This window comes from Scardinius erythrophthalmus, assembly GCF_964197995.2.
Source record: "Scardinius erythrophthalmus genome assembly, chromosome: 2".
In the NCBI taxonomy this organism is placed as follows: Eukaryota; Metazoa; Chordata; class Actinopteri; order Cypriniformes; family Leuciscidae; genus Scardinius; species Scardinius erythrophthalmus.
This window is the reverse complement of record NC_138222.1, coordinates 2,352,921-2,367,697: the sequence shown is the minus strand read 5'-3', so window position 1 is coordinate 2,367,697 and position 14,777 is coordinate 2,352,921. Positions and strand designations below refer to the sequence as shown.

The 14,777-nt window shown below is 37.5% G+C and overlaps 1 protein-coding gene across 2 annotated transcripts; it reads left to right on the top strand.

Moving 5' to 3' along the window:
• The first annotated feature begins 5,251 nt into the window (after nt 1-5,251).
• LOC308686798 (cadherin-1-like) lies at nt 5,252-14,265 on the top strand. Of its 2 annotated transcripts, XM_081358789.1 has the most exons (10): nt 5,252-5,382; nt 7,190-7,304; nt 8,171-8,421; nt 9,259-9,399; nt 9,487-9,642; nt 9,997-10,141; nt 10,249-10,424; nt 10,510-10,619; nt 13,526-13,659; nt 13,733-14,265. In XM_081358789.1, exons 1-10 carry the CDS (start codon nt 5,341-5,343, stop codon nt 13,849-13,851), a joined length of 1,389 nt encoding a protein of 462 aa, XP_081214915.1. In that variant the 5' UTR covers nt 5,252-5,340; the 3' UTR covers nt 13,852-14,265. The 2 variants fall into 2 exon arrangements, 1 of the variants encoding a protein (XP_081214915.1); XR_014029633.1 differs by lacking the exon at nt 10,510-10,619.
• The last annotated feature ends 512 nt before the right edge of the window (nt 14,266-14,777 follow it).

Below are 14,777 nucleotides of genomic sequence, written 5' to 3'. Positions count from 1 at the left end.
AAACTAACTTAGAGGTCTTTAGAATCGCATGGAAAGACAGTATGTCACGTTATAAAAAGGCCCTAAAAGAGGCCAGGGCTGAGCATCTCCGCAAACTAATAGAAAACAACCAAAACAATCCTAGGTTCTTATTTAACACAGTGGCTAGACTAACAAATAAACAGATGTCTCCTGAACAAAATATTCCGTTACAGTTTAGTAGTAATGATTTCATGAAGTTCTTCACTGAGAAAATAGAAAACATCAGAACCACAATTGTAAACGTTCAATCCTCAATTGCGCCTTATAATTCAGCCTCAATTATCACCCCGCAAGAACAATTACAATGCTTTACAACTATAGAACAAAAAGAGTTAAATAAACGTATCACTTCATCTAAAACAACAACATGTTTACTTGATCCTATACCAACTAAACTATTGAAAGAAGTGTTACCTATAGTGGAAGAGCCTCTCCTCAATATTATTAACTCGTCTTTATCTTTAGGTTATGTTCCAAGAACATTTAAACTGGCAGTTATAAAACCTCTCATTAAGAAACCACAATTAGATCCACATAATCTAGCAAATTATAGACCCATTTCAAATCTACCTTTTATGTCTAAAATACTAGAAAAAGCTGTGTCCGCTCAACTGGGCTCTTTCTTACAAGAAAATGACATCTATGAAAAGTTTCAGTCTGGATTCAGGCCGCACCATAGCACTGAAACTGCGCTTGTTAAAATCACAAATGATTTACTTTTAGCTTCTGACCAAGGCTGTATCTCAATATTAGTTTTACTTGATCTTAGTGCTGCGTTCGATACTATAGATCACACAATACTCTTAGATCGACTACAAAATTATACTGGTGTTCAAGGACAAGCATTAAGCTGGTTTAGATCGTATTTATCTGACCGCTACCATTTTGTTTATTTAAATGGAGAAAAATCGATCATAACTCCAGTAAACTATGGAGTAGTCTCAGCCTCAGACGTCACGCCCACGGAACGTTGGCTAAACGTCTGATGCATATGGTACACTTAACTGGAAACACTTCAGGAATGTCGAAGTCGTCATCTGATTGGTTGAATTTTATCGGATTTCCGGGGGGCGCGAGTGTCGCGTTTATTTCCGGTCAGCCGGGAAACAAAGCGCAGACGTGTGATTGCGGAAGAAAAACTGTTGTGTTTACTTGAGTGACAATGAGCATTTATCAAGATCAGCTAAACGTAGGATTCTCAAAAGTATACGTGCACGAACAGATCAATGACTTACTGCTTGTTTTCTTCTCCTTCTTTGATTTTCTATGCTGACTGACTTGTTGCACGCCGGTCTGTTGTTGTGGGGACATTTCCACGCCCCGAAACGTGACGCTGAACGAAACGAACTGTAATTGGTTGTTTGACATGTCGGTCAAACGGCCTTATGGGCGGGCCTTGGCCAAAGAAAGCTGCTATGAATTCCAGACCTTCAGCCGTCAGTCTGAAGGTCTGGCTACGCGCGACTAACTATGGAGTGCCGCAGGGATCTGTGTTGGGCCCTCTATAATTCTCAATATATATGCTGCCACTTGGAAATATTATAAGGAAACATGGAATTAGTTTCCATTGTTATGCTGATGACACTCAAATCTATATTTCATCACGGCCGGATGAAAACGCTAAATTATCCAAATTGACAGAGTGTGTTAAAGATATAAAAGATTGGATGACGCGCAATTTTCTTTTATTAAATCCAGACAAGACAGAGGTACTAATCATCGGTTCAAAAAACCACCCACAAAACCTCTCACAATACAACTTTAACATAGTAGGATGTCCTGTTACTTCATCCTCTACAGTAAAAGACCTGGGTGTTATATTAGACTGCAACCTGTCTTTTGAAAATCATATTTCATATGTTACAAGAACAGCCTTTTTCCACATTAGAAACATTGCTAAGCTACGAAACATGCTATCTGTTTCTGATGCAGAAAAGCTAGTTCATGCATTCATGACCTCGAGACTAGATTACTGTAATGCTTTATTAGCTGGTTGTCCTGCATCCTCAATAAACAAGCTACAGTTAGTCCAAAATGCCGCCGCTAGAGTTCTAACTAGATCAAGAAAATATGATCATATAACACCAATTTTATCATCACTACATTGGTTACCTATAAAGTTCCGTATTAATTACAAGGTATTGCTACTGACTTATAAAGCCCTAAACGGCTTAGCTCCAGTCTATTTAACCGATCTTCTATCGCCCTATAATCCATCGCGCTCTTTAAGGTCACTAAATTCAAGGCTTTTAGTCATACCTAGGATATCCAGATCCACCAAAGGAGGGAGAGCATTTTCACATTTAGCTCCAAAACTCTGGAATAGCCTTCCTGATACTGTTCGTTGCTCAGACTCGCTCTCCCCGTTTAAAACTAGATTAAAGACGCATCTCTTCAGCCAGGCATTCATATAATACTTTTAATCTTACAGTTAAATCCGACCTCTAGTTCATAAGCGCCAGAGGAGAACTGGCCCCCGACTGAGCCCGGGTTCTCCCAAGGTTTCTTTTTCTCCATTAGGTCACCTGATGGAGTTTTTCGGTTCCTTGCCACTGTTGCCTTTGGCTTGCTCAGTTGGGGATATTTGGGAATATTTAATTTAATTAATCAATCAACGATACTATTGATCAGCATTACCAAACGTGGACGTTCCACTAGAAACAAACATTGATGTATTGTTTTAATTTATTACTGTGAAGCTGCTTTGATACAACCTATGTTGTGAAAAGCGCTATATAAATAGACTTGACTTGACTTAAAATAAAGTGTTACCCAAAATTGTATATAATTTTTGAGAGCCTGATTTACCCCAAAAATCTCACCATTAAATCCATGTCTCAAACACACAATTATGATGTTCTCATTATAATTTTATGTAGCCGATTTGACAGACTTGCAGACGTTGGACTGTATTTTCCTTTTTTGAAGTGATTCCAATCATATTTCAAGCAATTCAAAACCATCATGATGAACAGTGCACATCTGAAGTGTCTCAGCTGAAGGAAATATTACATAATTTTTCCGCTTTAAAGAGTTAGTTCACCCAAAAATTAAAGTTCTGTCAGTAATTTCTCACCCTCATGTTCTTCCAACCCCGTAAGACTTTCGTTCATCTATGGAAAACAATTTAAGATATTTTTTTATGAAATCTGAGAGCTGTCTCACTCCTCCATAGGCTTCTATAGTCTTCTTTGTAATTGAAACTTGCTGGCCCAGAAAGTTAGTAAAGACAATGTTTAAAATAGTTTAAAATAGTAAAATAGATGTTTGTATATTTTGGGTATCCCATACTTTCAATTATTCGTTCATTAAGGGACCTGGTATCTTTGAGACTGCACGTCACGAATGTGCGCTCACAGACACAAACTAGAGGATGCAATGCTCATGAAAATGCGTGTCTATAGCACGCATTGTGTTTATTGTGCAATTACGGTGCAAACGTTCCCTGGTGCTATTTTGCAGTTTCAGAAAACAATTCAGCCACTGACCAGGAGAAACCTAGTCTAAAGTCAGTGGCGCATTGTATGCGCATGTTATTCATATGCTATTTTAAGGGCACATGCTTGGCCATAGTCAATGTAGCGTGTGCACAACGCACATACACTTTGATTCTCTCATCTACACAGAAGCAGATCATACATTATTACAAGGAAAAATATTAACACACGAGGGAAATCATTGTTGTGTCCATGAAGATGTGAAAAAATAGGCATAAATCTAGCTTACACATTTACCCAAATTATTACACGCCTATTTAACCGAAGCTAATTTGGGTGGGTTTGTCCATCCCCAATGTCACTTCTCTGTGTTTTACGCTCTGTGAACCGCTCCTGGAATGCGTCTGGCAAATCCGCCGTTATAATAGCAATCCGCCATTGAACAAGCGCGTCTGGGAATGTGAGATGACGCTCTGATTGGTTTATTTCACGTTACGCCCAAACCACACCTATGAGTAATGAAACTACTTCAGAACAACCCATTTTAGATTTGCGTCGGGTGCAAGAGTCATTTATCCCGCAGGTATAATAGCAACAGCGCCCGAGACCCGCCCACAAAGTTAGGCTACTTGTGTTTTGTGCTTGATACTTGCATTTCAGATTGTTAAAATAGGGCCCAATGCGTGCTATAGAGACGCATTTAGTGGCCACTCTCTTCTTACTCATAACAAAAGGTATACATTTTTTTTTAATGGTCGCGAGCTGCAACTCTCAGTGATTGTCAGAAATCAGAAGGTCTCCTTAATGATGTGCCTCATGCTTCATTCATTAGTACCTACAGTTTGATCTATCCTGGACAGAGATTAGAGGTAACACCAGACTCCACATTAATCTATACTAAACAAAAAATAATTTCAGAATCATACAGAATAAATAAAATATAACATTTTATTTGTCAGGTAGAAATGTATCATGCCAATTACACAATTAAAATCCAGTTCATAAATAATAAATAGGCTACATAACATAAATTGCTCAAAGATGACTCTAAGAGTATAAGAAAAGTACCTGACAGAGACACACAGTGGTGTGTGAGTGTGTTTCGAGTGTAAGACACTGACTCGGCACTGCATGGGGGTTTTCTGGTTAGGCCTACAGGTTCCCAAGATTGCTCTGCCAATCACTCTTATATACACAGACCAGAACAAAAGGTTTGTACAAATATATTGTGAATATAATATTGTATTGTATTGTATTATATTGTTATATACATATATTGTGAGTTGTTTTGGGTCTATTCATGTTGGTTTCGGGGGAGAGGGGAGAATGATCATATATCTTGAAGAGACTCCACCCCCCCCCCAGCCAAAAATTTTAATCTTTCTCAAAATACCAATGACTGCAATGAAATTAAGGCGATTTTACCAATCGGACTGAGACATTTAAAGTTATACCAAAAAAGTTATACAAACTCAAAAGATACATAATATGTGGTATATAGACCTTCTAAGTGAAGTTTTAGTGACTTGAATCAGGGAGAGGGGGATGCAGAGATAAGGAAGGAGAAGAGTTTGGGCAAGACAATGTCCTGTGCTCTTTCTTTAAGGTCTTCTCTCCAGCGTGCCTTTTATTGTGGGGTGTATTTTATCTCAGCCAATGTCTCAGCAGGAAAATCAAATCTTACACTTCATTGGTTCCAGTCAAGTTATATTTTTTTTCTTGCCACATTGCATCACTCCATATGCCACACCCTTAGGAAAACTCCCCTATAAAGTTAACAAACTCCCCGTCTGCATGTGTGTTGGGGAACGCAAGCGATGAAATAGCTGCACAATCTTAAAAACCAACAAGAAAGGAATCCGTGAAGGACTTTTGAGAGACAATGAAAACTGTGCGATTGGCAGCTGTAGTTTTCCTTTGCAAGGTAGGATTTTATATATTGGAGTTATATAGGATTTTTATATCAGGAGTGAGAGTGAGAAATAAAACGCTGAACTTTTTTACATCAAATGTTTAATAGAGAAAAAAAAACATCTGTGTTGCTGTTGCCTCTGTGTAGTTTTTATATTATCAGTAATTAGACAGAGTTTGGGAAAGTAAAATTTCAGTCACTCATATGTTTAAGGAGTTGACCCCCCCCCCCCCCAACCCTTTTTACTCTTATTATATAGAAGTCATTAATACATTTTAATATTAAAACTGAACATTTTTACAAGTCTTTTCAAATGCCTTATAATGCCCGATTTCCCCTTGTGCTTTCAATCTAAAAACATGAAAATCTAATTAAAAAATATGTATTATATACACAATAGAGTGTGGCATTTTGAATGGCAGTGTTTTCCAAATGAAAACTAGATCTGTTAGTTTTGAATGCTATATCTGTCTAATGCTATGTCTAATTGTGTTTATTAAAGGAGAACTCCGGTCAATTTTAACATTGAGCTCATTTTTTTGTAAATTTGGTGTGCTGTCAGTACAGAGAACAACGACAAAATTCAGTATTGCCTACACCGTGTTATCCTCTTTTTAAAATTTGCGCCCTGTTGACTTCAATGGGGCAAGTTTTAAACCTGCTTTTAGCCTCTTAACATCCTTGATGTGTCATTACAAGTGCCCAGCCATGTGAGTGATTCCTTCAGAGTGAACACGGGTGAATCTGATTGCAGTAGATGTGAAAGAAATGGATAAAAATTATGTTAATTCAGCCAGCGCAAATACCTGTATTTACATCCTGTTTTCGGTTGAAGTCCAAAGTAGTCGATTGTCGAGTTCATGCGCATAGGTTTAGTTACCTATTATCACGCGCGTGAACTCGACAATCGACTACTTTGGACTTCGACCGAAAACAGGATGTAAATACAGGTATGTGCGCTGGCTGAATTAACATCATTTTTATCCATTTCTTTTACATCTACTGCAGTCAGATTCACTCGTGTTCACTCAGAAGGAATCACTCACATGGCTGGGCACTTGTAATGACACATCAAGGATGTTAAGAGGCTAAAAGCAGGTTTAAAACTTGCCCCATTGAAGTCAACAGGGTGCAAATTTTAAAAAGAGGATAACACGGTGTAGGCAACACCGATTTTTGTCGTTGTTCTCTGTACTGACAGCACTCCAAATTTACAAAAAAATGAGCTCAATGTTAAAATTGACCGGAGTTCTCCTTTACGTGTTTTGTAAAAAAAGTTTGCTTTACAATTGCAAACAGGGTGATATGCTTGTAGTTATTCATACTTGGCCTGTAAATTAGGTTCCACTGGGACAAGAGTACCCATATGTGAAAAGAAACACAATTTTTAATTTAATGTTTTTGATTTATTTTAGGTTTCTTATTTGAATTTATCTGCAGCATGTAATACAGTAGTTTTTTTTTTTAGATTGCCAATAATGCATTGGTAAAAAGTGAAGTGATCCTGTCAAAACTTTTCACACAGTCAGCGAAACCGAAGCATTTGCACATTGCAGTATTACAATTTTAACAGTTGCTAGGACACATTTCTCAATAGTTAGTTCACTTTTTCAACACCTTATTGGCACAACAGCTAATGCCACAGGGCTGCTAATGGGAAGAATCATATCGCAGACTGTGGCTTTAAACAGAACAAATATTAAAAATGATTTACTTTTAAAAAGTGGTGTCAGTATTGACTGATGCTTGCTAGCAATTGAAAAATGGGAAATATCAAGTGTATATATTACATAAAGGGATTTAATATGTTTCAAATTAGGTGTTTGTATGTGGATTTGCGGAGGAGTCTTCATGTTCTCCAGGCTTTGAGTCGGAGTCGCTGGTTTTTAAAGTGCACAGAGATGACCTTCACCGAGGAAAAAGACTAGGGAGAGGTAAGCTGTGTTCTCTTTAAATAAAACCTTGAAGCAACTGAACTTTGAGTTTTTGTTAATATATTTTTAGTATTTGGCAAATTAATGCCTTACCCAATGCAATCAGATATCTAAATGAACTAGTTCTTCTGCTTGTAATTAAACTGGTTTAACTGTGATCTGCAACATTCAATCACATTTTATACTGTACATCCACTAAATCAGAGTCAACATTAAGGGTCTCACTCAAGTTTAAGTATTGTATCTCACAAATAAGTGTTGATTAATGATGTATTCAATAAATAAATGTTCATAGATTCACTTGATGCTGCATCAGTAGCTGATGCTTTATAGGACACCCTCCCGCTGAGTCATGCCTCAAAAGGACACGCGATCGCTCCACAGATTTTTCTTATTCAGGAATTTAACTATCCGCCTGTGTTTTGTTAGAGTCCAAGCAGTTTTGTTGTGTCCAAGCAGAGATACGAGTAAAGTGTTTGGCTGTATACTCAAGCACAGATCACTAACTCCACTGACTTTATCACCATCTCTGGCATGATGGAGCAAACGTTAAACTCAAAAACTGAGCAAAGAGCGCTCCCTTTATAAACAATGTAGCTGATTTCACGTCCCATCAGCGAGTCCATCAGCGAGTACTGGATTGATTTAAAAAAATATAAGTTAAGAATCAACTTGGTAACACTGATCCATTGACTAATCACAACGTTGACGTACTGGTACTTTTGACAACACTATTTCAGATCATCATTACACCTGGAGGGTGTTCCCATAGCATCTGCTACTGACACAGCGTCTTGTTCCCCACTCCAGGTTTACATATGTGACAAGATGCTTTATTAAGCCAATTGAATCTCTTTTTCTGACAGTCATTTTTAATGCATGCAATGGAAGAACAAGAACGCTCTTCCAGTCCTCTGACAAGCGGTTTAATGTGGACACGGATGGGACTGTAACAGTGAAGAGACAAGTGACTCTTCATGAAGGCCACAAGGTGTTTTCTGTGGACGCTTGGGACTCCAGTGGCAAGAAGCACACGGTTGCTGTCAGAGTTGAGCGTGTCCATCATCATCATGAAGACCATCACATGGACACGGTCATGAACATCTCCTCTCCACAGGTACAAACAAGTTCCTTCCAGAAACTGCTGTCAGTACAGTACAAGCCTGACCTCTATTGGACACTTCAGTTTTTATGTGTGGTTTATGGTTCTGTAAATGCACAATTCAATTTCTGTACATGTTTAGGACTAATTATTGGAGGTCTGTGTTAAATGAAATTTCCAATCCCTACTGATGAATATAATTTGTTACTGCTCTCTCTGATTGGTCTCAAACACACAATGAGTCTGCTGATATGTTTCATTTATGCAATGCTAAAGCCTAAAACCTATGATTACCTAAACTTTTACACTCTTTTATATTACACTCCATGAGGCGAGGTATGTTGTTATGGGAAGAAGGGGGTGGGAACGGGTGAGCGTTTGACAAAACTTTAATAATCACAAAATAAATGGACAAAAAACTAAAGTAAAAGCCCCTCACGGACGACTGCCGCCCACACATAAATAAAACATAATGTAAAATAGTCCAGGCCTGGTCCTCTCTCTTCCTTCACTGTCGTCGCTCCTCCTTTTCTGCTTCCGAAGCTCTTTTGTGAGATGCGCGCCATTCTCACGACCCTCAGCCTCGTCCTGCTTGCCTACTCCATTTAATAAAAGGGAATAATGTACAGAGGTCTCGAATCGACCTAAACTGGTTTATTGAATAGGGACCCCAAAAAATTGACCCTGCCCATATATTTATACTGTTTTTTCCCAGACAGATTTTTATAATCAATAGCTGTAGTAAACATTTTGAGATGCAAAAATTATCCAGATATTTGATGGTTTGTGTGCTGTATTTAATTGTAAACAAAAAATATTTTGTTGCTCATTGTCTTTTACTAACATTTTCAGATGGAATCTCCCGCTGATGATCTGGTTCTGATGTTTCCAAAGCCTTCAACGGGTCTGAAGAGAGCAAAGAGAGGTTGGGTTATTCCTCCATTCAATGTACTTGAGAATGGCAAAGGTCCTTTCCCACAGAAACTGGTCCAGGTGAGAGAAAGTCATAAAGGGAAAGTTCAAACGAGAAAGAGGTTTGTCTGTTATTGACTTTGTTCTCTTATTGCTTTCTGTATTTAGATAAAGTCGGACTATTCTAGGGAAGCTCAGATGCAATACAAGATCACAGGTGAAGGAGTGGATCTGGAGCCCAAGGGGACTTTTACTATAGAAAGATTATCAGGGAATCTGTTTGTGACTCGACCACTTGACAGAGAAAGAAAAGCTTCATACAGAGTATGTTTATTTTTAGTCTCTAACTTTTAAAATCAGCAGATACTTCTAAGTGTATTCCAGTGTTGGATTTTCTGGTCATTCTTAATTCTTTCAAAGCTGTCCTCAGTTAATCAGATAAAAAGTCTCTGGAAAACGGCTTTTCTTTTCATGTGTTTACAGAGAGGATGGATTTTTTGAAATGTGTATATCTAGTAAAAATTAAGTCAGTTTACTTCAACTACACTTGCATATTGATGTGTTAAAGCTAACAGACATGTACTAAAAGATAACACTCTTAATTTATTTAATTGTGTTTTCCAAACAACCTCAGATATTTGGCTCTTAACATGCCTGTATCTCTTCTCCTGTCTTTAGATTATAGCTCATGCGACTGGAGTTGATATAAATATAGCAGAACCGCCAATGGAAATTATTGTATATGTGATGGACCAAAATGATAATAAGCCTGTTTTTACACAAAATCCATTCAATGGACATGTTCCTGAAGCTTCTGATATAGGTAGGTGTATGATGCAGTTTCTCAATAAAATGGTTTTAGCAGTTTTTTTCTTTTTTAAATGCCTCTTCAGTTTCACCGAATCAGTCTTTCTTCTTCTCTCACTGAAGGTCATGAGTTTATGACAGTCACAGCCACTGATGCAGATGATACTGAGAATACTAACAATGGTGTTATCAGTTACTCAATCGTCAAGCAAGATCCAGAATTGCCAAAACCAAACCTGTTTACAATCAACTCTGTTACTGGAGGAATTAGTGTGAATGCTTTAGGCTTGGACAGAGAGGTGAGAAATGATGACTAGATCTTGCATTGGTGAAGAATAATTATTTAATGTAAACAAACTCACCAGAAAACATCTTTCTTTTCAGAAATGGTGCAGATATACTTTGTTAATTGCAGCTACTGACAGGGCTGGAGAAGGTTATTCATCCACTGGCACAGCTGTTATTACTGTGACTGGAAAATCAGAGAAGATAATGTGAGAAATATTAGAAAATTTCATTATCCCATTTGAAAATTCTGACTACTTTCTTTAGAGATTTCCAGATCTTAAAGCGAACAATAAAAATCCTATAGAGGTCCCATGACATGCTACTTTTTGTAGGCTTTAATATAGGACTTAGTGGTCCCTAGTACTGTATCTGAAATCTCTTTCCAAAAATTCAGCCTCGGTGCAGAATAATAGCCACTACAAGCCAGTCCCAGAATGAGCTTCCTTCAGACAGGCCGTTTCGGTGTCTGTAGCCTTAAATGATAATGAGGAGCAGAAAGGCGGGGCGAGGTGGAGGGTGGGTGTGGCCTTGACCATCTTGCGGCAACGGTACCATGCACGTTGGATATATAGCAATGGCACGAAGACGCTCAGTCGTTCAAGCATTTCAGTTTGACCCAGAATCTAATCCGGATGGAGAAGCAACGGATGAAGAAGTTGCAACTCTGCGGCTCCAGCAGGATGTTTCCGAATGGTTAGTTTAAAATATTATGTCTGGATACGGTACTTTATTCGGATGGTTTACAGTTATTATCATGTAGCTAACGCTAACCTACTGTTGCCTTTTCATGAGAGATCTGTAACGTCTGTATTTATCTTATTACAATTACATCAAGCTCTGCAATCTTGAAATGCGGATATCGCACGCGCCATATGACCAACAGGAAAACGGTTATCCAAATAACAAAAAAGTGTACAACACTCGCGTTACAGTGTGTGTATTCACACACATAAACTGCATAGGTAATGTTACAGCCACATTCTACGTGTAACAATCTAGGTAACCATAAACAGTAAAGCAACACACTTATATATCATTAGTTGACTTACTTGTCCGAGGTGTGTAGCTGAGCCAAAGAGAGTGATCCAGACTTTAGTTTCAGACGTTCAGCAAGCCCAGCTCTGTACTGACCCTTCGGTGTTCATTTGTACATCCAATTATTGAGCAATTGTTATGCTTCGCTCGCTCAAAAGCCATGATATCTCTCATGGACAAACTAAAATCGTGCGCGTTCCTACTTCCTATCGCTTTTTCTCATGGGCGGAAAATATACTCTGGGCAGGCAAAGCAGAGACAGGGGAGGTAACATTTCCTCCTTATGACGTCATAAAGAGGAGATTCAAGATCAGCGAGATTGAGCGTCCATTTTCTCAAAGGCAGAGAAAGATAGCAAAAGCTCGATTTACACCGATTGAAATTTCTAGAAACTTGGGGACCATATACAGGCTAGGGGAACTCATATTAATGTTAAAAAAACTCAGAAAGTGAAAATTTCATGTCATGGGACCTTATAGATTTGCATTGATGAACTTTTCAAATACTAATTTGAGCTGTCTTTCACGTCTTGCGCTTGAAATGACAAATTCCCTCAACATTATGTCAAAAAATTCCTGTCTCTGCAAGTGTCCATAATCGGTTATGTCTTAGGTGAATGTAAAAAGTTAAGAAAGAAAATGCATGTGTGTCAGTATCAGTATTTTGTATCCGTGCACTAATAATCCTGATAATGTTAATCAAACATATAATCAACAAATAATAAAAAAAAAAATCACTCACTGCTCTTGACTAAATAAGTTTTGTAGCTTTAATATGGACTAATCAATATTTAATTTATACAGTGAAGACTATGCAGTGTTATTTTACATTACATTTTTTACTATTTACTTTACTACTGTTAGACCTATAAGAAAAACAGTTTATTTCATTTGTATCTTTGTTATTTTATTACTGACTATTTACTTGTCTTTAATAATGTTTTAAATTAATATTATTTAGGTTAGTAGTTTTAACTGTGGTATCAAAATTTGAATAGAGATTTTTTTAACTGGTATCTAATATTTATTGTCATAACTGCCTGTTCACAGCCAGTAAAAAAGTATTTATGGACGGTCAATTCTCAAGTCATCAGCCATTGGACACCCTGCCTATATTCCTTCTTTAACGCTGACCAAACAGAGAGCTGGATCTAAATGCAAAGAGTTTAATAACAAAATAAACATAATAGCAAATCTACAACTCATTAGCACACGCTCATTAGCACATGCTTATTAAAGGGATGGTTCGGAGTAAAATCAACCTAGGGTCCTTTGCACCATGACCTCGAGCCAACCACTTTTCCCAAACCACTGAAGTGACGTCGATGTCCGGGTTAGCGGTAGCATGAGCCGTCAGACAAGTATTATTTAAATAAACTCCTGATGTACAAACTTTCCAATGCCTCATTTTATGAGTACAGAACCTATTTGTGCTACTGTAGAAGTTTGGTACCATTCTGGGCATTATTAGTGCGGTAATTTACGAGATACAGCCTTGGATCCGTTAGCGCCTGCACTAAGCCAACCGGCTGATATCTCTAAATAAGCTCTAACTTTAATAATGTTTGACAAAGGGAAAAAAAAAGGCTTCTGGGGGGTGGGGGTGGGGGGGGTAGTCTTTGTCTCGAGGTCATGGTGCAAAGGACCCTAGGTTGATTTTACTCCGAACCATCCCTTTAAGCACACGCTCATTAGCACACGCTTTATATTCCCACGGCTCTTGGCCCTGCCCTGCTCGCTACAATAAGAAACACTGAAAAGAAGACACGTGAATGAACACAGAAATAATCAACTTGACAACTACAAAGGACTACAAAAATGGCACACTGGAAACAGGAACAGAAAAGGATGAAATGCAAACTAAAAGTCCAATTAACATAACAAACGAACCACAAAGCCTGGGAATACATAACACCTTCCAATGTTAAATCTCTTCTACCCATTCAAATTACGGCATGCCTGTATATCCTTTGAACATCAAATGATTTTAAACTACCAGATAAGACTTTGTCAAACTAACATTAAGATGTTCTTGCTGAACATTTCTAGTTTTAACCTGTATGTTTGGTTCCTTCCAGGAATAAAGTTGGCAGTGATCCTGCCGGCTGGCTGAGTGTAAATTTAATGATTAAAGTCAAGAGGCCTACGGATAGAGAATCTCCCTTTGTCAAAGATGGAAAATACACATCTATAATTTTGACTGTGGATGATGGTAAGCGTTGTTTATTTTTTAAGAGAATAATTATTGCTGTCATAGCCCTTTTTTAATGTCTGCTTGTGTGCAGGTAATCCTCCAGCAACTGGCACAGGAACCCTGGTCAACCCTGGTCAGGTTTTGTGTATTCAATCTGTCTGCAAAGATTCATCCGTCGACCCTTTGCCCAGTCCTGATGTGAAGAATTAAACAAGGCTAAATGTGTGAACAGGGCCTTACATCTAAATAGTTCATTAATCATTTATATCTTTTTTTTGACATTTGCTGAAAATTAAAATTTTACATTGATTACATCAACGTCATCTTAACATTGCTGTAATCATTGTTATATAAATGATAATGTACAGCCAGATGGTTTATTACAAAATTTTAAATTCACAAGTAATTGATTTTCCTATTTTAAAAACTTTTAATACTAATCTCACAAAAGATCATTATAAATGTACTGTTTTTCAAACATTTCAGAATCTGTTCTGTTGATTTATTACAAGATTCAAAATCACAACTTAACTTTTTCACTCTTTTAATGTTTAATCTTTATTTACTTTTCTTATAAAGTAATTGCCTTTCATAATGTTAAGAACATTAAACTTTCTATTTTGCATCTGTTGTTCATTTGAATACATTTGACTATCAATTAATCCAGTAGATCTTAATGTTTAATCAGTGATTTGTTTAATACTAAATACTAAAAATATATATATTTTTATAGAGTATAAGCAATTTATTACAGATGATAACACCAATATTCAAAGAGTGTGTGTGTGTGTGTGTGTGTGTGTGTGTGTGTGTGTGTGTGTGTGTGTGTGTGTGTGTGTGTGTGTGTGTGTGTGTGTGTGTGTGTGTGTGTGAATTGTGAATTTATATTCATCCCCAATTGGGAGAAACAATTACTTTTGGTTAATTCATTTTTGGTATAATTTCTTAGACATCACTTCTTTGGCTCTCAGGGCCCTACTTTTTTGAGTGTTTAGGATTTTACATTTACATGTATTCATTTAGCAGACACTTTTATCCAAAGTGAATGAGAACAATAGATGCAGTTAAACTAACAGTAAACCCAGTTGGGCCTGTCAGCATGCATGTGGCTAAACGTGTTAAACATCTGCAAAAAA